The sequence below is a fragment of the Dunckerocampus dactyliophorus genome, chromosome 9 (assembly GCF_027744805.1).
Source record: "Dunckerocampus dactyliophorus isolate RoL2022-P2 chromosome 9, RoL_Ddac_1.1, whole genome shotgun sequence".
In the NCBI taxonomy this organism is placed as follows: domain Eukaryota; kingdom Metazoa; phylum Chordata; class Actinopteri; order Syngnathiformes; family Syngnathidae; genus Dunckerocampus; species Dunckerocampus dactyliophorus.
Window position 1 is genome coordinate 29,502,631 of NC_072827.1, and position 27,947 is coordinate 29,530,577.

A 27,947-nucleotide genomic window follows, 5' to 3' on the forward strand; every position below is an offset into this window, starting at 1 on the left:
ACAGGATGGACGGGATGCCACGCACAGTTTTGTTTCCCTTAGGTCACTTCCACTTGTTAGAACGTTTTTATTACATTTCAAAGCCCGAGCATGGAAGTAATTGCAATTAAATGACCTGAAATGTGTTAGTGGAGTCCTAATCAGGCAAACATGGACTCCGTAGTGTGACGTCCAAGATGGGTTTCCATGCATACAAGGCACGATTTCTTATTTTTAGGACTATGGGGGCCCCCTCAATTGCTAAGCAACACCGCTGTCTGCTTGCATCATTGATGTGATGCACACAGGTTCTGACTGTTCCTCGTTTCATGAAGTCTTTTTGGTTGTATACCGGATATGAGGACGGAGCAACCCTAACGTGCGCATCCCTGAGAAGATGACTTGGCCTTCCAAAAGGAGCGCATAAACGCAGTCACTGACCTCAACTTTGCACTGCTTGTATGTTTGCTCCATGTTGTCATGTCAACATGACTGACTGAGTGCTTTTCCTTGCCGTTTTGTGCTTGTTTGCTTGTCACCCCGTGAGCAAAGTTCTCTCTCTCCCTGTGTGTGTTGCAGGTGTGAATGACTTGTGGCTGTAGGGTGTCGTGAGTGGGCCAGCTTCCTGCACACACTCACACACACACACACACACACACACACACACACACACACGCACGCACGCCCTCCAAGGAGGAGGGAGCTAACTGCGAGGGCTCCGGTGGAGAGCACACATCAGTGCCCAGGGGACCTGAGGGAGGCCTGGTCCCTCCATATGAGGCCCTGCTCAAAGGGCAGGGGGGGCTTCTGAGGTAAGATAGCTCTGCTGCTTTGTCTTTTTATGTATTTGCTTTCAGTTGCACCCATTGTTGTCAAAGTTTGAAGAAAATCCTCTTAAACCTCAGATTTCTTCATATTCCCCCTTGGAAATAGTGGAAATAGAAAATCATCTGTTCCAGGGTCAAACCATGAGACCTTTTTTTTTTTTTTTTTTTTTTTACTATAATGACATTTTAAAGTAATATTTTAACACACTTCACTGTCTTAAAAGTGTAAAAAGAAGTTCACCATTATGTACCACAACTCAAATAAAACCCACAATTCTTTGCATTCGTGATGGACAGAAATAGGGATGCAGTGTTTTTGAAGCTCGACAAATTCATCCAGTGCACTTTTAAACAGTCCAAAAAATGTTAAAGGAGGTTAACCACCTAAAAATGATCAATTGTGTAGTCACCAGTACTCAAAACGCATAAATATCATACAGTAGACCCCAGGAATTCATTCCAGGAAGCTGTTCGGCCTTTCGTTGGTATTTTGAGGTTTCCCCATAAGAAATAATGGACATGGAAGTGTTCTGTTTTTGGGTTCAAACATTCACTACAGTCGTCCCTCGTTTATCGTGGTTAATTGGTTCCAGACCCAACCACGATAAGTGAATTTCCACGAAGTAGGATTCAATATTAATAAACAGAATATATTCGTAGTTAGAGCATAGCAAACCTGTTTACGACTTTCTAAATATGCATTAAGCATTATTAGAGCCCTGTAGATATGAAATAACACCCACATGGTCCCCTTTACACTCGTATTATTCTTTGTTTACACCACTTTGCGCAACAGTGGTGCGCAGGCTACGGGATCGCAATCTACTAATTGAATTTCTACTACATTGCCTTGCATTCCTACTCACGAGGCTACACTCTTCTGCTGTCTGTGTGTATGCTAGCTGCCCGGCTCCACCCACCGAGACAAAGTTACTGTATGACTGACAGATGGGCTCACTCCATTCATGCTGTTGTTCTATGGAACAAATGCGCCAACGGGCTAAAACCAATGCACAGAGTGAGCTCACTTCCTACCTCCTATGGCAATATAGGCCGGCAAAATGATCGAGTTCATTTTCATTTGTTGTGTGACGAATTCATTTACATTACAGGCCAAAAGTTTGGACACACCTTCTCATTCAATGCATTTTCTTTATTTTCATGACTATTTACATTGTAGATTCTCAAAGCAATGGATAAACACGTGGGATTATGTACTTAACAAAAAAGTGTGAAATAACTGTAAATACTGTACGCCATATATTTTAGACATATTTTATGTCTTTTTTTTGATAGTGCTGCAAACCCTTGGTGTTCTGTCAATGTGCTTCATGAGGTCGTCACCTGAAATGGTTCTCACTTCACAGGTGTGCCTTGTCAGGGTTACTTCGTGGAATTTCTTGCCTTGTTAATGAGGTTGGACCATCAGTTGTGTTGTGTTGTGCTGTGTTGTGTGTGTGTCCAAACTTTTGGCCTGTACTGTATTTATCGTCCCAATTCTAGTGCCCACAATACAGTTTTTTTTTCTGAACGAGAAAGCTTGTCACGTTTTAATCTCGCAAGATCTTGTGACACCTGTGTTTAATTACAAAAAAAACAGCAATAGAACGAGGGAGAGATGTTCAAACCTCGATGTAGCGAGGGACGGCTGTATAGTGAAAAGGCTTTTGATAATATTTTAGCATGGTGTTAAGTGCAGGAATAATGGGTAAACAGTCTGCTGTGTACCTTTTGGAAAATGGGGTAATGTTGTATTTTTCTCAAATCTTAAACAAAAACTGCACCAAAAAAAAATCATCCACAGACATGAAATGAGAGACAAATGAGACATGAGCACGTCTTTCTCTTTTCTGTGTTGTCTCTAAAGGTATAAAAACAGATTTGAAGAAAAGCAGCTCTTCTCTTGGAGATCAATAAAGTATCTATCTCGCTCATTGCTGCATGTAACGGGACACACCTATGCTGCCTACAAAGACCGCTACTAAAACCCCTCCATCAAGGTTTCATGGTGTTATATACATGCTGTGACTATGTAGTAACAGGTACATTCATGACAACATGTAATACTTACGGGTCCTTTTAAGTATTAATGAAACTTCCTTCCTTGACGCATTGATTTGTCATAGCAACATAGAAACGAATGCCTACGTACCTAGCATTAACTTTTACAAACTCCAAAATAAAAACACAGCAGCAGCTCCAACATGTAGCTTTACCCTTCGGTGGTCGCCTGAGGCGTTGTGAGCGCCTTGTGACGTGAGTAAGTGGTGAAGCTAGTAGCTAGTAGCTAGCGGGTATGATGTGGCAAGGTATCAATGCGGCAGTAACTAGTTGTACCGGCATAATAATGTTAATAATAATAACAATGTTGCTGTAGCTTGGTTAATATGCACGTCATATTTGTGTTTCCCATTACGTGCATTCATAGCTCAGTCTTTTTATCTGTTTTTATATCTTTAGAACGCACAGAAAAAAAGATGTGTTTGTGTTCATGGATTGTGGATGATGGGCAAAATTCCAAAAAAGTGCAGTTTTCCTTCAAGGGGTGCACACAAAAAATCCAAAGAAAAGGCAAAGTGGGAGGTGAGGGAGTTCACTTTTGTTTCGTGCTATCTTGTTGTTTTTTGTTTGACTTGTGCAGTTAATTTAGCCTGAAAACTCATCCAAATAGTCCCAGGTGTTCGACTACTGACGTCCTGGTGTTTGTATAAGGAAAGCTAAATTTCGGTCTACCTGAGTCACATCGCCCTATTGTTACCTGCTATCTCTAAATATCCTGCTTTTGCATGCTACCGAGCGCCTCTTCCATGCGGGAGCAGCAAGATGGGAGCGTATGCATCTACATATTGGGCAAGCCACGTCTTTGGCATTTATCAGTGAAGATGCTTGCATCGAGAGCTTTGTTGCAATGAGTGGGAGCCCTTCAGTTGCGCAGGGTTCTAATAATTACTCCAGAGGAAAAGGACCTCCGCCGGTACCACTCTGATCTATCAGCTTGATGTTTGGTCTTTGTCTCAAAGATTTGGCCACATGCGGTGGGACGAAACAACACGCTGCTCTTCCTGAAAACTTTGCAGTTTATTTATCTATCTAATCCCATGCTAACTGAAAACCGCAGGGAGGTGAAGGACACGCGGGAGGGAAAAAATGGATATTGAGGGACGGCAGCAAGAGGATTTATTTTCTCTTCCGTGAATTTGGTCCTCTCATGTTTCCTTTGCATTTGTTTGTGTGTGTTTGTGGGTTTTCTAATTAAAATGCCACAAAGATTTGTATTGTGTGTGTGAGAGATGATGTGTTTGCTTCCCAGTGGAGTGCGTTGCAGGGAGGGCTCCCATCTCGTTCATAGCAATAAGTGTACAAGTGTCTGTTTGCCTATCCTGCTCAGCTCTTCTCACAGGACTTTCATCAATTTGTGGCATACTAGATCACATCGTCAAAACCATGACGCATGTGCATGCCATTGTAAGGGACACTGTTGGAGAGAGGTGTAACGTTGGGGGAGTAAAAAAAAAAACCAAACCTAAAAAACAAACATATGTTCAGAAGCTTTGTGAAAGGCTGCCTCTCGCCCAAAGTCAGCTGGGATAGGCTCCAACATACCCCCGCGACCCTAATGAGGATTAAGTGGAACAGAAAATGAATGAATGAATGAATGAAGCTCCAGCGTGTTGGCATACGCCACCACTTCATAATACAACAGTCCCTTAGTGTAACCCCCCTGACTGTTTCTGTGGTGCAGGCTGGCTATTATCATTAATAACTGGCGGTAGAAACGATCATGTTAATTACACAACAAATTTACCTCGCATGCTCATGCACGTGCTCATGCTTGAGCAAGTGTACCGTGAGCTTTGACTTGGTGGGTTATGTGGAGTGCTTCCACTGTATTTCCATTGTGCAAGGTGAGCAGCTAATAACTGGCAGGAGGAGGTTTTGTGTGCCCATGCCTGAGCAAGCTTCGACTTAGTCTAGGGCAGAGGTCACCAGCGTGGTGCCCACGGGCACCAGGTAGCCCCCCAGCCCCACATGAGGTGCCCGCAAGCCTGCTTTTCATTCAGGTTTTCAGTTAATAATGTGAGAACACTAGAAAGAAAAGGATTTTGAAACATAAAACGTGAGTTGTGGATACCAGCATTTTGTGAATGTTTTGGTGAAACAAGCATATTTGATCTGTTTGGGTTGAAATAAGGTATGAAAATCATTTCTACAAAAATGAGTAGCTCGTGGCCATTTTCATTTTCTAAAAGTAGCTCTCGCAAGAAAAAACGTTGGTGACCCCTGGTCGAGGGGGTGTCCAAACCTTTTCCACCCAGGGCCCCATAGTGAAAAATGAAAGGATGAAGGATCACATTGGTGCTTTAAGCAACACATGTACGGTACTGTAGATATGTTAACAAGTTATGTATCTTTCAAGAAATAACTGCATCTCAGCTTTGCGATGTAGTTGAAAAAGCATGTTAGTAGTATGAACTTTGTTTTTTGCTCTCTTTTTTCTCATTTTTGCTGCTTTTTAAGTTTTCAACATTCTTCTTAAATAACCATTGTAAATTTTGTTCTCCAATATTATAACTTTATTCCCTTAATATTTTGACTTTATTCCCGTAATATTATACGTCTTTTTTCCCCTAACCTAATTTTCCATCCATCCATTTTCCACGCTGCTTATCCTCGTTTGGGTCGCGGGGGTATGCTGGAGCTTATCCCCGCTAACTTCGGGAGAGAGGCGGGGTACAGCCTGGACTGGTAGCCAGCCAACTTGCAGGGCACATATAGACAAACAACCATTCCCACTCACATTCATACCTATGGACAATTTAGAGTCACCAATTAACATGCATGTTTTTGGAATGTGGGAGGAAACCGGAGTATCCGGAGAAAACCCACGCACGCACGGGGAGAACATACAAACATGCACACAGAGATGCCCAAGCGGAGATTCGAAACCAGATTTCCTGACGGTGTGGCCAACATGCTAACCACAAAAATAACAGTTTTATTTTGTTTCGTTTTTGTTCTCATAATATTACAACTTTAAAAAAGCTATTTATTCATTGATATTTCAACTCTGTTGCTAAACAAATATTTTTCTTATAATACAAGATTTTTCTGGTAAAATTGTGACTTTTTTCCTCATTTGAATATGACTTTTTTTCTCATATTTTGACTTTATTCTCGTAAAATTACAGCTGTTTATTTGATTGTGCAACTCTTTCAACTTTCTTCTTGTAAACTTCTCATAATTATGACTTTATTCCAATAATATTTTGACTTTATTCCCATAACCTAACTTTTCCACAACCTAATTTTACAAAAATTACAATTTAAAGATTTTTCCTCTCTATTTTTCAACTTAAAATTTTGACTTCATTTTTGTAAAATTACTCCAGATTTTTACATTTTTGCTGTTAGTTTTCTTACTAAATTATATTTTTAGAACGGGCCGTCGGCCAATAAAAAAAAGACGTAAATTGCTCCTGGGCCGCACTTTGAACACCCCTGACTTACAGTAGTTGGTTATTTTGAGTCTCTCATTTTTCCATTGTGTAAAATGAGCTGCTATCATTAATAACTGTGGCACGAGGAGGTTTTGTGTGCTAATGCATGAGAAAGCATACCGCAAGCTTTGATTTAGTGGATTATTTTGAGTCTTTCTGGTTCTTTTATTTGTGTTAAACTGGCAGTTAGCATGAATAAATGCATTGCATGCATGTGCATGTGCTTGCGCAAAAGCGAGTGCACCTTTTCCAGGTTTTGTACGCCAGGGAATCACGGGTTACTCACGCTAGTCAAAGGAACAGGACTTGAGGTGTCAAGCTTGCCCAGCACTTGGATGAATTATGACATTTGTCATTTGAGTCAGGCTTTCTTCATTGAGACGTCAAGAAAAAGTGTCATGAAAAATACTTCTAGATGCACACCAGTCTAGTCGAAGTCAAAGTAGTTTTAGTGTGATGCTGACTGAGAAACTGAAGAGAATGTAACCTTGGCTGAAGTAATAATCCCCCAAAAACCGTAATACAAACAATGTTTTCCATGGCTCTCTTTTGCTGTCTCACCAAAACGTTGACACCCTGACCACATTGAGTTATCCAGTTGCCTCTCCGACAGACTGAACCTAAATGGTAACGGTGCAGCAATTGGGTGTGCACTTAAAACCCGACAGGGCATTTCTTTTTAATGCTTCAGTCAGTGATATTTTTAGCATGCAAGCCTGCACACACACAAAAAAAATAGCCACCTATTCTGTCACATTAACACATGGTGTGCGTCAGAGACGGAAGCAGTGCAAATCGGGAACCACGTGCTTGCACGCACACACACGCTTTCATACATATGTTCAAGATTCAAGAGTTTTTTTATTGTCATATGCACAGTAAAACAGGTAGTTATACTATGCAATGAAATCCTTGTTCTGTTCATTGTTCGCCCATGTTGGCGCCTTGCTTGCTGTGTGAAAGGCACCGATTTGTGACTAGCCATTCATAAATGACTGCAGTAGATCGACTTTTTTGCTGACCATGATGGAAATATCCCCAGTTTAAAAGAACACAGCAAATAGTAATCATAGTATTAAGCGGAAGCAGCCAAATGAGGCTGTCGGTATGTCACTCCAAGAAACTCTTCGGGCTCTCAGGACCCCTGTTGAGTTGTTTTCGTAGAGCCGAGTGTGCCATTGTGAAGCGTTATATCCCACGAGTAGTAGAGTTCGGTACATTCCACTGTTGGGTGCCAGGTTTTTTTCCGTTTCCATTGTCATCTATCAGGAGTTGGAGGTTGTAAAATACTCTAATTCTAGTCGGGGCAGTTTGTTTACAGGCGGAGCGAGAAAAAGAGGCTGTAATTTTCAAAGGCCATTTTATAAAACAATTTATAAAAATGTTTTTAACCTTTATAATAATGATTTGGAGTGCATGAGAAAGTGGAAAGGAAAAGGTCATTTATGAGCAAGTATATTGGACAACACCGCACTGACAGAACAAATGCTGTTAAAGCGGTAAGGAGCAAAGTGCTAAGTCAGCATTAACTGATGAGTTCACTGTAAACAACAATGCAGCACATGTAACATGCATTACTTTCACCCCAACCAATGGCTGAGTAGCGACACCGGCTTTTCAAAGCGCATGCAGAGGTAGATACAGCTGCTGGATGCCGGCTACTCATGATACTTCAAATGCAGCTACTGCCACCTTGGGGGGTTGATAAAACTACAACAGACAGCTGCCTACAGCCGCAGCGCTTAATGCCAATTCTTTTGCTTCCGGCGCTAATGAGAGACGCTGGCTGCCATTAGCTTTTGTGGCGCATGCACCCGGCGGTTAATCGAATAGAGGCGTTAATTGGAGTATTTATGGTAATCAAAATACCATCATCTTGAGCGGCAGTGAGCTGTATTGCTTGGTGGAAACGGGTATTCTCGTGAGTGTGTGTGGGTTGGGGGGGAGAGAGGTCTCAGGATCCGAAGGGAAGTGTCGGAACCAGACGAAACGCACACCCATCAATCTGTATTGATGTTTCTCTACTGTGATTGACAGCTATGTGACAGGGGGACTTGTCCACCTGCACAGGCAGTGGGGTGGTTTCCTCAAGCTGAGCTGTTGTCATGTGGAAGCCCCCAATGGCTTCTGTGATCTTTGTGTGTGTGTACTGTACTGTCTGATTGAACTCTGAAGCGCATTTGGATTTCTGTTGTTCTTTCCACCACCTGGTAGCACTAACCCTGATCCCCGCCCCTTCTGCTGCTCAAAATTACAATCTTAATAACATGACGTGAACACGGAGCTACGACAGGATCGACGATCAATACAGGCATTACCTTGTGCAGACGGACCCCGGCTTTTAATTTTATCTGTGGTTTTTGAAACTCGTCACTACTGAGTTCATCAGATTACCTTCTGACATAACGATATTGATCCCTAAGTGCCAGTGTGACATGTAATGGGATTTTGTTTTTAAAGTGACATATTTCATTGCAATGCCTTATGGTTTCCTCCTGATCCTGTCTACAGTGGGGGTGTAACGGCACACATATTCAGAAACAGATTTTTTGGTACGGTAAGAGTCGTACCAGGTTCCCACAGGACTTGCAACTGGTAGGGATTTTTATTAGGGATTATTGTACATATTTTGAGATAATTCAAACCTGCAATAAAAGCCTGTTGCGGCGATCAAGTATGTTGTTTATGTGTCAATAGCATTACTGACCAGTGTGGAATACTACATATCATTAACAGCATCTTTCAATGCATCTTCTGAATGCCTTTATATTTGTAATGTAGGGCAAGCTTGACACCTCAAGTCCTGTTCCTTTGACTAGAGTGAGTAACCCGTAATTCTTAAACCCTTACAGTATATGCGAGGTGTTAATTGGTCTGTAGAGTTCTGTGATTTGGCTGTATTTTTTGGCTGTATTGAGCATAAAGGTACCCATTTAAAATAAATAAAGCTAACTTTATTGCAAGCTACTGCAAGTAACACAAAGTAGTTTTATCTTTTTAATCATCACCTGACATGATTGCGTGAGCACTTATTTTTTTATTGTGAGAAGGTAAATGTAGTTAATGGTAAATTTCCAACCTGTCTAATTGACATTTTTATGTTGATTGGCAGATGCAGTGTTGGCAGTCATTTTCTGCCTGTCTGTATTGAAGTCATACAAACATCTCTACTCTGCTTTAACAGTGCTGCACTTTGTTTCCTACCACATTTAACATGTGGCTAATGGCAGAGTAGAGATGCCATGATGTAGAGAGGTCCCACTTGGGAGAGAAAAGAGCACAAGTTGGCAAACTCCTGTTGCGACTGTAAAACAGCGGAGCAGTTTTCAGTACCGCTTAGAGACGTTATTGGGACAAATAAGTGCCGACTCGTGGGTGCTGTGGTATGGACAGTTGTGTGTGTGTGTGTGTGTGTGTGTGTGTGTGTGTGTGCACGCGCACGCATATATTCATCTGTGCTTGTATATTTGATCGGGCAGGTCTTAGGCAGTGTGTTTAAAATTCCTCAGGAATGACACACTCGTGCAAACTGGGGTAATTCCGGGACACAGTCTGGCTCAGATTCTCTCAAGTGTTGGATTGGGTTTTTTTTAATGGGAGAGGGGGTTGCACATGTGCTGCATTACGGAGTTGGGTTCGTGATTCTTGTGGCAGTTGCTTGACAAACACCGCAACAGAGGCCATATAGTGGGTGATGGACAGGAAGCTTCATTGTGCCTCTGATGTGTTGGGCGGCATCAGACTGTTAAATTCGCCCTATTCTGCAAAACTGACTTTTGAAATGATGTTATAATAGTAATACATGTGTGAGTAAAAGTCTATTATCACTCACTTGTTAGCTCCACTTTTGAGAGAAGAGGTTCCAGCTTTTGATGTTCCAGGGTTTATGACAGCATAAACAAAAAAACTCCTTCCTCATGGACATACTGTCTCTGACCCGCCCCTAGCTAGATGAGCCCATGCTGTGTGTATGCTCGAGGACAGCTTTGTTAAAAGAAAAAAAAAAGAAAGAAAGAAAAATACAGGCTTCGCTACAAATGTTTAAAAGACTGTGTATGACAAATGTTGCACTCAACCGCAACATTTTTTTGGACTTGAACAAAAAAAAATTACACTCCATGCACAACACGTTAGCACAAGCTGTTGTTGTGATCATGTGGGCTCTATCCAGCCACTGCTGGATAAACGTGCCAGGCCGGAGTCTGGAATCGACTACTTGTATCGGAGTGCCAATATCTTAGATTTAGAGGCTGGCCGATATAATCCCATACCTTTTTTTTTTTTGCTGATATCTGCCCAATATCTGATAGCAATATCACCCCGGGACACCCCTAATGGAAAATGTGGATGAAGTGCACAATAGCGCTTCTTGGAAACAGGCGTGGACAGACACAGCTCATCAGCACCTTACTGAAAACATTTTTAGATGGAAAGATACTTTACTGAGCTCTAAGAGAAATTCACTGAATTTACATTTTTTTTTAAATGTCTAAATTTCAAAATCAAGCTTAGATTTTGGGGCAATACACTTTCAATACACTATTGTAGGACCCCTGACACCACTACTTGGACTTGAAGGCCCAATTTTCTGTTAACTTCCCCTGGTCTGTTTCCACTGCACATGAAGCATTGTCTCTGCATTGATGTCTTACATGACTGTGTCAAGAAGATGCTGCATTGCGTAGAGCGAACAGTTGGCAAGTTAACTGTTTGCACTGCATTTTAATGCCCATAAATAAGCAATGATACAAGGGATTGATACTATTTGAGGTCTCATTGTGGTTTGATACAAGGTGCAGAGTCAAAACAGTAGAGTCTCGTTGAATTAAGTCGCTGTGGCAAGAGGGTAGAATATTGCCCACCGCTTCCAAGAGGTCTGCAGGGACTGGCTGCAGGGATTTCCCACAATGCTTTTTAGCCACCGGAGACATCCTTCCAGCATGAGTGAGGGAGGAATGTGGCTGGAGTGTGGGAGCAACTGTGCAGAGGGAGGGTGGAAAGTGGGGGGTCTGCAATGGGGGAGAGGGCTTCTCCTGACAAAATGGAGTTACCGCTTGCCTTTTTATGAACCAAGACTCATGCACACTCATGTGAACACAATGAAGATGAGATAGCTATAAAATAAGCAGTCCTGAGTCCTGAGAGGCTATGCTGCTTTGAACAATAGCTCAACCTTTTTGTACAGGTTTTTTTTTTTTTTTTTAACATCAGAGACGACAGAGACAGCTACCTCAGTCATGCTTTGTGGAAGGAGTGGAACTTAGTTTCACTTATTTGCACTTGGTTGGATGTTCGTTGTCACGACTATTGACAGTGGTTATGCTTGTATCATATAGGTTTGTTTGGTTGTTCCTGGCTGCTGATGTGCATGTAAGTGCTTCTTTGTCTTGTGTGAAGTAGTGGCACTGCATCCAAGAAGAAGCCAGCCAGGGATGTCGAGACGAGAGGGCGGTGGTGCAGATGGGCAGAGATGTGCAGGGTGAAATGTGTGTGAGATGCAGATCAGAGGCGACCAGAGTACCCAATGCTGGTGTGGCTGCTGGAATGCTCATGCTGCTGTACTTGGGCTTTTGCCAGCAGATGTGTTGCTTGTGAGTCAGCTGTGCTTGTATCACTCGCGTCTCAGACACAGACGCCCACCTGGGCTCTCAGCAAAGAGAGCAATTGAGTAATAAACCCTCTCTGCTCCTACGGGGACGTCTGTGTCACACCCCTCCTTGCCAGCCTCTCGTTTTTATCGCCACTGCTGTTGTGGTGATGGACGCAGAGCAGCTTCTGTCACCATGATATGACAAAATGTGACATTACACACATGTCACCTCCCCAGGGATGGAAGGGCTTTGAGAGCTGACTTGTTAGGCATAACCATAGGGTGGAGTGGTGGGCAGGCAACATTTGGGAAGAAATGCTTGACAGATGGACAGAGGTCGTGGTAATGCTTTTTTCTTAGTTTTTTTTTTTTTGTTACTGTCTCACATATAGATGACAGCAAAATGACAAAATGGTCACATTGAGAAAAAAACCCCAACAGATGACTTAATTTGCATGCAAGGCAGGACGAAACTGTTTTTTGAATCCCCTGATTGGCATTTATGTTATTTGTGAATGAAGACTTAGTAGGTAATGCAGCTGCTGGGCACGTTAGCATTGCAATAAACAATAGTTGGAAGCATCGCCACTGCTACAGCGCGAGGGGTGTAACGTTACATGTATTCGTCATGACATTTTGTGGTACGGAACATTTGTTGCGGTACAGAGGTGTACCGAGTTCCCACACGGTACGCAGTAGGCGCCCTGTTGTCCCATGCGCGTAAGGTGGGAAAGCTGCGCTGATTCTGGCTGCATGGGCTTCTTCCAGTCTATGCAACGCACCTTCATTCACGAGACGCACTTTGAGTGGAGCAACCCTGAAATGTGGGCCTTCCCTGTCAAATCTGGCCTTGCGTGTATTCTCCCAACGACTTAAATACTTTTGCTTTTTGAGCTAAAATACAAATAAATGTTTATTAGTTTCTTTAAGGCATTCAGAAAACCCGGTGATGATACAATAGTATTCTACACTGGTCACTAGGTGTCAGCGATGTTACTGTAATGTTGAGACACATAAGCACTGGACTTGATCTCTGGAACAACATGCTTTTATTAAGGGTTGGAGTTATATCCCAACAGGCATAATAATAATGATAATTATAATAATCATCATCATCATAACACGAGCTACTGTTGCAGCTGTAACCCACTGCAAACTAAAACTCAACTCAACACACAAGCGTGAGTCTTTATGTTTGAAATGACGTTTTTCTATTTATAATGTGTACTATATTGGTTAACATGGGTGTAAAGGTGACTATAGGCATGTTACTTCATGTCTAGAAGCTCTAACGATGTTAAAAACCACATTTAGAAGGTTGCCAACAGGTTTTCCATGCTCTAACTATGAAAATATTCCATTTATACAGTAAATAAAGAATCTTACTTTGCGGAAATTCACTTATCACAGTCGGATGTGGAACCAATTAACATAACATCGATCGACGAGGGATGACTGTACAACAAACGATCCGCGTTACGTTTGTACAAGGGAGGGGGGAAGCTATTTTCAAATTTTATCACTAAAGGTCTGACAGTTTGAACTATGCGACTATTTAATGACTAGATATGACATACCATAGTGTCTATGAGACGCTATGTAGAGGAGGAGGAGGTCAATCAACATCGCTTTATTGAATTAAACAAGTTGCTGTCGGTCTCAACCACGCCACAAGGATGAGCAAGAACGTAGCAGGCAGAATAACGGACAAATTTAGCCAACCTCACGGTCAAATTGTCACTCTCCCCCTGGCGCCCACATACAGACCCAAAGGCCCTCCTGACACGTTCACTTCTTCTCAAACAGTTGGACTAAACAGAACCCTTAACATAACACATAAGTCTAGGGTCTCTACACTATAGTAGTATTTACATCCAGCCAGGAAGAAGATGCTCTAGCGTGCACACACACGCTCACATCAGCGCGTGTGCACAGGCAAGGAGGGTACAATGTACATTCTCCTTCAGTGGATACCTTTTCTAATTAAGTGTGCTTAATCAATGATATTAACAAGTGTTAGGAATGTTCCATGATTTTCAGACCCAAAAATGACGTCATGGCAAAGTCCGCCTCCTTTTGTAAATGAATCACATAAACCCGCCCTCATTCACAACTTACGTGCGGTAGGCCTGTCAGGAGTCAGGATGGGAGAATACGCGTAAGGCAAACGTGCTGAACGCCAAGCATGTTGAAAAACAGCTCAAACAGGAGACTCTGCTCCCAGGTGACGAGGAAGTGTAACTGCCTCGCAATATAGTCACACGTCGACTAACAAAGACAGCGTAGCATAAAGCAGGAGTCATGATTTGCGATGGTGCCAAGGAAATATATAAACGGAAAAAAACAAGTGGATAAGATGAAAGCAGTGTGCCGACATTGTTCAATAGAGATGGCGAACGGGACTTCAAGCTGGAACTATTAATGCGGCACTTAGTCAAAAAGCAATGTTTATTTACAAAAAAAATCTAATAACTGGTACTGTTAGACTTGTCTGAAGAGAGAAAGAATGTTATTTGGAGAATTACGTGCCAGCAGTTGGCGGATTTTTATTTTTCACTTAAAAATCATAAAGCGGTTTCACGCAAAAGCAGTTTGATGTTTTGCATTTTGTCCCATTACTGTACCCACAGGGAAGAGAACCGTAACCTTAGATCTGAGGTATTTACCGGACTGGGATTACGGTGTACCTTCAACCCCCATACAGCGTTGTTCCGCCTTTTACTAGTTTGACTGTGACACACTCACACAAGTCCAGACGCTTGACATGCATGTGCATGTCCTCCATTTTCAAAAGGACATCCACTTTGAAACGATTTCTGGAACTAAAATCTTCGTCTTCAGATGTTGTCAGTGAGGATGATTGATTTGTCCTGTCCAGGGTTTTTCAAAGTGTGAGGCAGGCCTCATCTGGGAGGCATCAGGGGAGGCCACAGCACCTTGAGTAAAATAAAGAAAAAAGCAAACCTGCTAAGCTAACTTCAGTTATGTCAAGGGCAAAACTGATGGATTTCTGTTTCCTACAATGAGAGGTGAATAAATCGGATCCAGTCCATATCAAAGATTGTAGAAATGCAAATTAATTAGCAAAGATTTAGTGTTTTTTAGTGTTAGTTTGTTCTTCATGACTTACCAAAGGAAAAACCCTTCAGGCAGTAAAATCAGATCTGATCAATACAGTCAGTGGGGTTGAGAAGCTCAGAACATTAATTCACCAATTAACGGATGGTTAATTTTCTCTGTCTTTGATTCAAGGCCCCATCATTGAAACAAACTGAAAGATCCTACGTAAGACCAGCAAGTTACAGCCTTACCTGATGTAATTTGACCCAGATATGTTAAATATGATTTTTTATGGTATGTTTATATTGTGGGGAATAAACAGATCTTGGATCAGATCTTGTTGATTTGACATTACAGCATCTAACCATGCATATGTCAGATAAGATTTGAAATGAAATGAAAAATGTTATGGGAAGGTTCTTCGAAGACTACCAACCTATCATGTAAACAAAGGAAAAAATGAATATGTCAAACACCGAAGCAAACGGGACATATACGTGCCTACTGAAATGTTTTTATCCTGCATCCTCAAACGTAGCTTAGAGTTTTAGACCCTGCAGACAAAGTTTCTTTTGTGGATTTACGAGGGATAGAGCACTTCCTCCTACTCCTGTCAGCATGTGTGATCTCCCGTAGATGTATGTCAAATGTTACGTCGCTGCCATCCCGGCTCTATCTTTAGCGACACGCGGCATTCCTGACATTCTGCGTGTGCCATGTTTGAGTCATGGTTGCCTTGTGCAGGGTGTGGCGTGCTCGGATGATGACGCTCTTCACCCACTCACCTCACCGGATGAGCTCATTGATTGTTTTAAAGTGTCTTTCAATGCTGACTGCTTCTCAATCACAGATGAAAAAGGAACCTCTGTTGATCCACTCGTGCTCTTGTTTTGGTTCTCCGACTCAAACGAGTAGCAGCTCGCTCATGTGTTTGCCACAGAGATTTCTGTGTGAGAAACCAGCGGAATGTTTAAAAGGTTCACTTCCAAATGCATTCTTAACGACTGGAAAGAGGATCTATTTCTTTAAGAAAAGTTCCTCAGCTTGTTTGTGTTGGTATTTATTATATTTTAACATTGCTTTATCTTGCATGAAGTCCAGTGGTTAAAAGAGTTTGGTTTGGAAAATATGTTCTGTTTTATGACACTTCAGTCCTCTTCAAAGTTGTGCAGCGTGGCCACGCTTGCAGAGGAAAAATTTAGCTTGATTGCATTAGCGTGAGAACATTATAGCCACTTCAGCGGCGTCAACTGCAGAGAGAGGAATGCAGGAAGTCAAAGTCGCAGGAACGAGACAATTTTCAAAATGGAACACAGGACAAATTCTTATTTGCAACAATGGTGACATGATGTGCAAATGAACTAATAAGAGTTTTTGGAAATGCTTTGATCTGGCAATGTGAGCTAATATTACTGTATTGAACCAAATATAAGACAGACAAGTCTGAAAGCTAGGTTGTCTTAGATTCGCGATCTAGAGATTTATACATTCAAACCAACAGATGCCAAACAACTTCTCAAGAGTGTGTTGTTGTCAACAGTGACTTAGACGTACAGGCACTCACTGGAAAAGTGTCTCAAAGTTTGGGCTAGTTAGCAAACAACATAGGTGGCCTTATTATGCTAATTTAGGTGGTCAATATATAGTTGTATACACAGAAATAGGGTATCCTTTTTTTACTGCAATATACCAAATATAGTAGACAGAAAAAGAGTAAGTAAGCCATTTAAGATCTAAATAAAACTCCTGCTCAAGCAGCGTCACTGTAAATGTGTTCCCTTGGGGACCTTAGTAGTGGGCGGACAGATGTGTGCAAGACAGGAAGTGATGTCGGAGGTTCAGAGTTGAGTTTTAGCTTATCGAGGGTTATGGACCCAACAGTAGCCCATATTGTCGTTATTGCGATTATTATGTTGTTATTATTGTGCCAGCAATAAATACCTGTTCTGATGATCACGTCTAGTGACTGTTTCTGAACAATTACTGACACCTATTGGCCAATGTGCCAATTACAATCCTTCTGCTGCCTTCTATTTGATTTATATTTTAGTTCATGTAGTTAGTTGTAGGGATGTCCCGATCCACATTTTTTGGCTTTCGATCAGATTTTTTTAAAATAGTCTTTCTGATTCGACCAGATTTCTTTGTTTGTTTTTTCAATAATAATAAGCTTTTCATACAAACATGAATTTGTGGGATTGAATGTGGTTATGAAAATAGATCTTCAAAGCATTAAAAAATAATGCAACCAAGGTATTGCAGAATTTCCTTTTCTATTACACAGCATGACCAACAATATTGTTTGGCTTTTGTAACAAACCTCTGTGAATCAGGTCCCTAATCCAATAAAAGTCCATCCAATAAAAGATACAATTGGAAAAAATGGGCGTGCAACATACTTTTAGGGTAGGACTAATCATTTGACATGGTTATAGATCAATTTGTGGTGTGATTTAGGGATGATGTACAACATATCCGGCCCTATGAAATCGTTTTTATTTTTCCCAATGTCCAAGTAAAACTTTTTTAGAATTCATTTTTTTTTACCTTTTCCAATTATTTTACCAGCATAGAGTGTGTGCTATTTGGGTTAGTGAATAAAATGCAAAAATCCAAGTCAGCTGCAGCACTTATTGCTACACAATCTTCAACAAACTGTAGTGCCCGTGCTTGTTATTATGGAAGATGTAGTCACAGATATAAGTCCAATCGCCTTATCAATGTAACATATTTTAATGACACCCTTATTTTGTTTACGCAATTAGACAAATGTGACAAAGAGCACTCTTATTTTGAAGGCCAGAATGTGTAGTGTGTGTTGAGAATGGCAATTGACGGTTGATATGCGCTGGGTGCAAGAATAAACGTGCCTCTCGTCTTTCTTGACTCAGAACCTGTGCGCCGTCAGTGGGCGTAGTAAAATGAATTACATTAAAGCAGTAAAACACAACACGGTGAAAATATACTTGTCGAGTCGCGCGCACACACGGCTGCACTAGCTAAACTAAGCGAACCCCGCTAGCTTCCATCCACGCTCCGTAACAGAGGAGTTTCCAAGGTTTTTCTCTGCTGTTTTGACGTGTTTAGTAGTGTTTGCGCGGCACCTCCCGTGCGAGCCTGAAGATCGGATCGGGACATCCCTTGTTAGTTCATTTAGCTATTTTTATGCTTGAAAATGCTTAATTTAGGCCAAAAATAAGTACAATTTGATTAAATATGCATTTGAAAATATGCAAAATTCAACCACAAAACAGCAATAATTTATTAATTTTTTTGAAAAAAAAAAACGTGATGTAGTGAGGGACAATTGTACATAAATGTTGTTAAATATTTTTTCAAAAACAAATCTTGCAAATGAGATTGTCTTATATTCAGGGTCGTCTTCTATTGGGATCAATACGGTAATTAATGCCATTGTTATCCGTAAGAGCACACTGTACCTTGATGATAGCTTTGCCTTTTCATATATTCCTGTAGAAAAGGAGAATGTGTCTGATACTGCCCTAAACAAATAAAGGACTGAAGGGGAAATCTTGAGACGGAGGCAGAACAGACGGAGAAAAGGGGTAGTGGTGGGGGCTCGAGAGCGTGGAAGGGAGCAATACTTCTTTGTGACTGAATTGCAAAGCGGGATTTGCATAAATAAGGCTGAAACCATCGACAGGCCGAGCCGGCGGCATGGCTGGAAATGAGGCTAGCGAGTTTGTTTTTGGATATGCGCTCCCACTTTTCTTGCCTCTCCTTTAAGATGTGTCAGAAAAATTCAAGCCTGTGTGATGAATTAAAAGCCAGTGGACCCGGTTTACTGCAAGGCCAAGGCCCCTCTTGATCCCACACAATTAACCCAAACCTCAGGTACATATTGTAGCATCTCCCCCTCCAAAGGGGTTTTGGTGACGTACCGAAGGATGGGGTGACATGTCTCTCCGCGCTCGCTGAGATTGCCGTGACATAAGCGTGTAATGAAATGTTCCCGTTTAGTGCCACTTGTCCTGGAAAATCCTCGTTTGTTGGAGGGCAGAAGCAGAAAAATCAACCTTCTGTTTTTCCGTTAAATGTCATTCATGAATCCGCAGGTGATCATTCTCGTTTTTTGTTTTATGTCTGATCCCCTCTGTGCTGTTTCTGCACATACTGTACATGCTTGCTGGTGGTCATGGCACTAATTAGCTTGGGATCTGAGGTATATTCAGTCCAGAGGATGAATGCAGCACCCAGTGCCTCAGTTACCAGTCGTTTTATATTTGGTGTCAAAAGACTTAATGTGCAAAAAATAAACAACTTCCCCCAAAGCGAGTCAGAGCTTTTTTTCCCGGTCACTTGCACACACCAGTGTTCTGCAGTGATGCAGCCGCCCCCTGAATAAGTCTTTAGAATTACAGTGCTGACTTTAGAATCAGTGATTTTATATCAATGTAGTGATATCCCTTTTTATTGCAATCTACCAGTTCGTAATTCAGGTGATTGTCCTTTAAGTTCGTCTTTTTTTGCTCTTAAGAGAAGCGTTGTCTTATATTAGGGTTTATACAGTAATTCGGACTGTACTAGTTTGCTGTAGGATTCGTAACACAATGTAAACAGGTAGAGGGAGCAACCTTTTAAATGAGAGGAAAAAAAGTGAAGTTTGTTGTAAAATTTGTCAATGGAGTGACGCTCCCCAGGCTGTCAAAGTTAGAGCATCAATGTGTCTTCATCCTCCCCACTTTGGTCCTGTCAGTGCTGATGTTTTCATTCATTGGACTTGTCACTCGGCTGCTTTCACATGTCGACACGCACGTATTTCGTAACAAGAATCAGTAGACTTGAGTTACCTTTTGATTTTGTTAGAGTTGGCTGAGTGCATTAGATTGTTTGGCTCAGAGCCGTTCTGCTCCACTTTTTTTGTTTAAAGCAATAAGTTCATGATCAAAGATTAAGAGAATTGTTGGAAATTGAATTATTGTTTTAGATCATGTAAAGTTAGAATGAAAAAATCTGCAGCCGGTGTACACAAAATGTGTTTTTTGTAATATTGTATCTTTAATGGCTGCGTGTTTCTCCAAACAAGGTCACTGACACAATAAATCCACTATAATAAGTTTGAACTAGCCCTGAGCATATGGCTCCATCATAAATGACTGTTTTTGATTCAGTTATTTGTCAGAGGAATCCAATCTGCATCGTTACCCCTTTCTCCTTTTGAAATATTTTAATTACTAGACACCATAGAGGGTGAAATATTGAAATTGCATTCAGTTTTTATTTGAAGCAAATGATGAACCACTCTATTTAATTAGTACCTCATTAAATGCCCCTAAATTGCATCTTCCCACATTCTGTTCCGAAGTGAATGCACATTAATAATGAAACAGGATTGAAGGAGTTAAAGTCAATTTTTCTTGCACACTAGCAAACTGCTAGAGATAAAACTAAAGAGAAAAAAATATTTGTGCATATATAGGCTGCACCAGTCTACAAGCTGCAGGTGTGCACACCGTAACATGGGATATTTAGTACACAGAAAGATGTTACACAGAGATTTGTTAAACTTTAGGTTATATAAATACGTTTTCCCAAACAGTGTGTGTAACACTGCTAGTTAAACAGTAGACTACCAGAAAAGTCATTCATCACCGTCTTCATCCTCCTCCGGGGAACTAAAACCCACTCAAGTCATCTTCTTCAGCATCAGAATTGAATAGCGTCATTTCTTCATGACATACTTTGTCAGTCTCTCTCTCTTTTGTTGATGCTCACTTTCGTCTCCAGGCAAATTAGCCCTTTAGCTTGAGCTGTCCTCTTCATCACGCAGCGGTCCAGCCCTTTTGAAACCCGTTGGTGATAGTGGATTTTTTGGACACACTATAAAGAAAACGCACTGTAAACCTTTCAAATAATCCTACCTCCACTCGATGTTCCCAGCGTCACTCGTTAGCTCGTGAGACGCTTTTTTCATCTGAGGTCAACAGCTGCCGCGGTCCAAGCAGTCCAAACAAAATCTGTAGTAATTCTACACTCCATCAAACTTTTGTCACATGAAAATACGGTTGCTGCATAAGACTTCAAAACGTGATATTAGCGTGCACTTCGCTCGTCCATGTCACTACTCCCTGAAGCTGCAGTCTCAGTATCATTGGAACTGTAGTTTGTGTAGCCATAACTTAGCCGCATCACTGTACTGTCTGTATAAGCCGCAGGGTTCAAAGCGTGAAGAAAAAATTGTGGCTTATATACCGGAAATTACGGTATTTCTGATTTGTAAATAATAGGGGTGTAACGGTACGCCGTACTCACAGTTTGCTTGCTTGTTTGCTTTACGTACTGTAAGCAGCTTTATTGATTTTTGAAATGAACCAAACTAAACTGCTAGCAGGTCATTCTCTAATAAAGTGTCAAAATAAAATGAATAAGATATAATAGTTTACAAGGTTGTGCTTTAGCAAAGTGCAAGCGTAACAGTTTTAGCAGTCTGAATTATTTTATTTTGAGGAAATTATAGTGAAGTATTAATAGTTTTTGCCTCATTTCCCATCTCCACTGAACATTGAGAAGAACACTGCTTTCGTCTTAGCCACTTGTCTTTTTCCGTTTACATATTTCACCAGGAAGGCCAAGCGTTCCCAAACAGGAGACTTTAATGATTGGTTTTCAAGCTCTAGCTTCTCCTTGCCACTATTGCCAGCCAAGGGCTGGGCTGCACTCTATTCATCTATAGTGTAGTCTATTGGCAGGCAGTTACACTTGTCCTTAAGGTGTACCGCGTGGGAACTCTGTATGCCTCTGTACCGCACCAAACGTTCTGCACCGAGAAAGCCAATGCACTGTTACACCCCTGGTTGTATCACAGTGTGCAATCTGTATTGAGCACATAGAGGAACTTTTACTCACTCCAGCATCTCATGGTGTCCCCCCCCCCCCCACGCCTCCTTATTGCAAGGTTTGTCCAAACTGTGTAAATTAGACACATAAGGCTCCTCTGTTCTCGCACTCAAGAAGCCTCCTTATGCTCACGTGCCTTTGCAATATGTCCAGCATAGAAGTAAATCACTTTTCCTGTACACTGTTGAGAGATTAGTGTTGCTGCTGTAGCAGGAGTCTTGTTTTTTTTCCCCCCTTCCCTCATTCCCGGTGACAACCCCCATACTGCCCACCCCCTACCCAAATGCTCTCCCAAACACTCTCCAACACAGTCCACCTCTTTCTCCCCAGGAGGACTTTGGAGCCAGTTACAAAGTTACAGTGTGGCGTGTTTGGAAGAGCTCCTAAATATTTTTGGGATGACAATGCAATTTCACCGACTGGGTCGCTTTCTCATGCAATCCTCCCGCTCACTCACCAGTACAAAACAATCTGCTTGTACGCCTCACTGTCTATGCTTGAAGACACTGAGGCCCTGTCCACACGGGAACGCTGTTGCTGACTGGATGAAAGGCTGAAATGATTTTAAAAAAAAAATTAATGATTGAGCTTTATTTGGTCAACTTACAGATCAAATAAATCGGTCCGTATGGTTCCAAAACAACTTTTGGTGCCTAACCTAGCATGATGTTGCTGTTAAAGTAGGACTATACTTCAATGGTAGTACTGTAGCTCACTACTGTACAGTAGCTATGCCAGTGTTGCTAACGATTGTGTCCCCCTGTGCCACCTATTAATGTTAGATTGTTGTATGTGATATATGGCATCTATTATATTGGACAAGTTCAGCGTTACAGTCTATATGTAAAATGTGGATAAAGTGCACAGAAGCGCTTCTGGGAGGCACACGCTGTATCGGAGACAAGTGTGGACCAACACAGCTCATCAGCATTAACTCTACAGACACACATTATGACTAAAGCACTTTTAAAATGTCAAAATTCTAACAAAAAGGCTAGATTTTGGCCAACGCCCTTCTAATACACTCTGAGACGCATTAAAAATGGTTGAAAAATAGTATAATATGGGACTTTATTTGAAGATGTGTAGTGATGCCTGCATCGTTTAAAATAAAATCTGTCCTCGATGAAGTGGAGGGTGCATACACGGAGCAGGCTTATTTAGCAAGGGGTGAAATCGGTATCATGTCCATCATCTCCACGACTTATTTAAAATTGTTGAAAAATAGTATGACATGTGACTTTTAATGATGAATGGCAAAAAGAAGTTAATCACTGTGTAATGTAAAAACAATAAAAGCTTGAACTTTGATAGCAAGTGATAAAACATGGCGTTGGAGTCCACACTCCTGTCACAAAAAAGTCAAACAAAAAGCCAAACACCCAGCAGAATTAATCACTTCATGCTCGCTGACGTGCTTGGTTTGAAAGTTTTGTGCGTTTTTAGCAGCACATTTTTTCCCTCCACAGTGTTGGTGGAATTCTGAATTGTGCAAATTCAGGAGACTTCAGATGCCCCACTGTATATGTTTAGTATTGCTCAGACTGTAGTCTCCCTTTCCATTTTTGTTAATGGTGTCGTTTTCTCTTCTCCCGTCGTCTCTCTCTCTCTCTCAACAGTGTGCCCAAGGGCCATTGAAAGCCCCCTTGAGGAGTTTCATAAATACACAGTGAACGAGAAAAGACTCCTGGACTATTGTTATTGTTTTTACACATTTTCTCCCACACACACACACACGCACACACAAACAGGGGCGCGCAGACACACTCCACAGACAAGGACTTAAGGGAGAATGTTGGAGGTCCAAGAGGAGAGGCCAGCGGCGGCAGGTACAGCAGCGACACATTTCAGCAAGAAAGAGCGCGGCAAGAAAGAGCGAGAGGACGCCAAGGACGGACGGGGAAACCTCACTAACCTCGGGAATCCCGGCTCCAGGAACGTGCGTGCCAAGGCGCCGCTCACACACGCAGGCAGTCCTCATCAGCTCATCACTTCGCCCTGTTCTGTCGTACTGGTAACCCCATCAATGCACTCCAATAGGCTAAAGAACTCCCCATCCACCAACACACAAAGGTGAGTGGAGCATGGTGATGAAAGCTTAAAGGTTAGCAGGGCATGTATTTAACTGCAAAGAAAGCAGAGTAAAATCATACATTAGTATTTTTAACAAACTCTTTTCATGGATACATATGTTTTTCCACACCAAACTCATTCAACCGTATCTTCATGGATTTTGCATTGCTTGTCATGCTGCATTAGAAAAGGGCTGGAAGCTGGAAGCATACAGTTGTCCAAAATGTCTTGTAAGATGAACAGTTATGGGGCCCTATCCTACATTTCAAACTTTTCAGACTTCTGTATGTATTTAAGTTATCCCTGGTTTCATTTTTATGCCACTCCTAAGTCAAATTTCCACGAGGTCTTCTTTCTCATGTCTCAAATTTTAGGATTTGTGGCAACTTGCCGGAAATCGCTGCTCAGTACCGTTGGTCGCCCTTTTTTTTTTTAATTATATTTTTTTCAATGGCAGCTTTTTAAAAATGGGCTATAAATGTATAATTCATAGAGACGTACCTCACGGTCACTGCTCTGCTCCCTCCATGTCATGGCCAGCTGTTTCATGAACAAAGTACAGTTCAACGCCGGATTCGCCAGTATTCATCCAATTATGTCCAATTGTTTAATTTTTTGCTGATAAACATGACCACGTAACCGATTCGGCGGTGTGTGTCTCTGTGCAGCCCTGAGCGGGAGTGGGCCCCACTGACTAATCGCAACAGAGTAGGCATGGTCGGAGAGGAGGCTGCGTAATCCGAGCATGTTGACCAAGAGGAGAAGAATGCAGAGTTACTATGTAGTCAACTTGAGATTTATGGTATATTTTATTAAAAGAAACAACTCAACTACTTAAAAATACAAGAAAGCTCCCGTGATGCTCCCGTGATGTTGCAGTCAGTCGTTTTCACTTGTGTAATTTATGACTTTGATTACGACTACGTATTACGGCATATGACATCATGTAGGATTGACGATGTTGTACGCAAAACAAGAGTTACAGCTATCACAAAGGTTATGCGTTCACTTGTAGCGGCTAGTTTTGTAGAAAAAAAATTGTCAGCTGTTTCACGGCTGCGCTTCGCATCATGAAACCTCCGCTATAGAAATGTGTTTTCTCCAAGTTTGTTTGTTAAACTTCTATTTGACAATGTATTTGAAAACATGCAAAGCTTTTTAATATGTTCCCTTGACTTCGACTGTATTGTCTTTTGCATAATCCTTTTCATTTTTTGTATACAATATCTGTCATGTTTGATAGCAAACGCTAACTGGACGTAATATGTGAAGTGTACGTATAATGGGCGCTACGTAGCTAATCGAGTGGCTTACTATTACGACTCGGTTATGTAAACAACGTTTGGGGAATTATGTGTAATTATCTATTGCCATATTGATTTGAATTGTGAATTACTCAATGATATGAACTATTTTGATGACCTGTAAACTTTGACAGTGTGAATGTGAAATACTAATCATATAGTATTATAGTAGTTGCAAAGTTTACCGCTTAGATTTGATATATGCTATGTTTTATAGTAACAGGTAGATCATGTTGATTGTGTGCACCCCTGATATCCATGTACAATGTACATAAATACTCAAATTTATAAATATAATAAACATATATTTTAATATGACCATGTCCCAAAGATCTACCTCCTACTATAAACAGGGAATATATATATATATCTATATCTTGGGACATGGTCATGTCCCAAAGATCTATATATATATAGATCTTTGGGACATGGTCATATTAAAAGTAGTCCACAGGCTGAAAAAGTGTGAGCACCCCTGTGCTATATTGATACGCGTATAGACTATTATTTACATATTGACCTTGATTAGTTTGAAATAAAAATCCATCCATCCATTTTCTATACCCCTTCATCCTCATTAGGGTCGTGGGGCCTATCCCAGCTGACTTCGGGCGACTTTGGACTGGTCGCCAGCCAAACGCAGGGCACATATAGATAGATATATAGACAAACAACCATTCACACTCACAGTCATACCTATGGGCAATTTAGAGTCGGCAATTAGCCTCACCTGCATGTTTTTGGGAATGTGGGAGGAAGCCGGAGTGCCCGGAGAAAACCCACGCGCACACGGGGAGAACATGCAAACTCCACACAGAAATGCCCAGGTCTTCCCGATCTTCAGGCTGTTCCTGTATTGGCCAACGTGCTAACCACTAGACCACCGTGCGGCCCTGAAATAAAAATATCAAGATCAAATATCATAAAAACCTTTCACTACACTTTATTTTGAAAAATGCTCACCGGGATCACCTGTCTGCCCTGTTGGCATAGAAAGAAGTTAAGTAATGCATTTCTTGTTCAAGCCTGTGAAAATGTTGACGTTATTACCGACAGTAAATTTAAATATGAAAACAAAATTGCTGCCACAGCGACGCAGCGGCGGCACGACACAGCGGCGGCAGGCGGCCTCCCATGCAGCCCACCACCACAGCTTCAAAAAATCCTAGGCTAAAACCCTCGCGTTCAACCACGAAACAGCGATCATTTATTAATGACTTTGTGAAAAGCCGTGATAGAGTAAGGGCGCAATGTTCAAACCGCGATGTAGTGAGGGACGACTGTAATAATGGAGGAAGAAGTTTGGCCCCTTCAGTCCTTTGCTTTCCGAAAATGCTACATAGACTGTACATCAGGCAACCTAAATGGAAGAGCTGTAAATATGAGGCCCAAATGCATGTTTTTAAGGTCAGAAAAAAGACAGTTGTGAGATGTTTGTCATCAAGACTACAAGGCGCCGTGATGTTTTCTCAGCATGCGGGTGTACCTGACAATGTATGACAATGCTACTGGAATTGAGTTCATGTCTGTGTAGCCTCAACCAAAGGTCCTCCTTGTGTGATCCGGAGATGTCCTGAGTTCAGGGAGTGCATTGTCTTTGGAGCGTTTCCCTGCTAACTCATGCTTCAGTCTCTGGAAACAGCTGTCTGGACTGCCAAAAAACTCTCCCTGGCCTTCTCTTCCCTTCCCTCCTTTTTCTACTCGCAAGCCCCATGTGTTTGTACATATAGTGAGCTCGGCTGTGGTTGTGCTTTTTGGACTTGTTGGCATTCGCTTCACACTGCTTGTACAAGTGTGTACGAGGACGAGTGGGAGGGACGGATTAGGGTGTGGAAAGAAAGTTCCCTGAAAGTTGGATTCATCTGCTCAACGAGACTGAGCTGCTTTCATAGCACTCTAGTAAGCGGCAGCAGTCATGTCGAAATGGGTCATGTTTGTAACATTTGTAAGTTTAAATGTGTGCAATTATCCACAGTGTAAATTATGTAGTCTTGTGGAGTCACACTGGTTTTATCCTTTTAACCTTCTGTTGGTTTCCATGGATCAGGTCGACCATTAGGCTTCCTAACAAGAACACAATCTGTACTGGACGCTTATCATAATAGGCTTTTCAAAGAATCAGTTCCAGGGTCAAAAAAATCATTATTAATAAAAATACAAAACAATTATTTTGCCCTACAGTGTTGGTTGAATTCTGAATTGTATGAACTCAGGTTTTTGACAAGAGCAGGGCTATTCAACTGGCATGTAGAGCCTAGGTCCCCAAAGTTGGGTACGCATACCCCCAGGGGTGCGCAAATTTGAACGCCTCATGTGACAGCGCCTGCACAACGCAGGGAGCACAGTGCAGAAGAAGAAAGGAGGCAGAGGACGAAGTTGTTCATTGTTCTGTGTGCGATGAAGTCAATATGATGATTATTTTGTACGTTAAAAGTGTTTCATCTTGAAGATTTAATTTGTGCTAAATGGGAGCTGGTCTTACGGGCTGCTGTGACTAATTTGCGCATTTTTGGTGAGCCTTTAATTTGCTTCTTCACTGGATGCACTGGCTGGTATATATCTTCAGTTGGCAAAATAAGAGTATTATTTTGAGCGACGATTAAGGCCAGGAAAAGCTGTACAGATCATGCGTTCATCAAACACTGTTTCTCATGTTGCTCATGATGGACGTGTTTTAAAAAAGTGACACATGTCCTGGTGTACAGTGTGTGCATACATTCAGGAAGGGACAATTGCAGAGGACGTGCTTCTGTAAAGG

General features: G+C 41.6%; 1 protein-coding gene across 7 annotated transcripts in view; it reads left to right on the top strand.

Moving 5' to 3' along the window:
- The window catches only part of bcl9 (BCL9 transcription coactivator), a 44,677-nt gene that overhangs the window by 6,571 nt on the left and 10,159 nt on the right, over positions 1 to 27,947 (top strand). For 3 of the 7 annotated variants that reach the window (XM_054786872.1, XM_054786871.1, XM_054786869.1), the window contains exons 2-3: positions 559 to 791; positions 23,432 to 23,885. The exons of 1 other annotated variant lie outside the window; for it this stretch is intronic. In XM_054786872.1, coding sequence (XP_054642847.1) covers positions 23,605 to 23,885 — 281 coding nt within the window. In that variant the 5' untranslated portion in view covers positions 559 to 791; positions 23,432 to 23,604. The remainder of the gene's footprint in view (positions 1 to 558; positions 792 to 23,431; positions 23,886 to 27,947) is intronic. 3 more of the 7 variants (XM_054786874.1, XM_054786873.1, XM_054786875.1) reach the window with 1 other exon arrangement.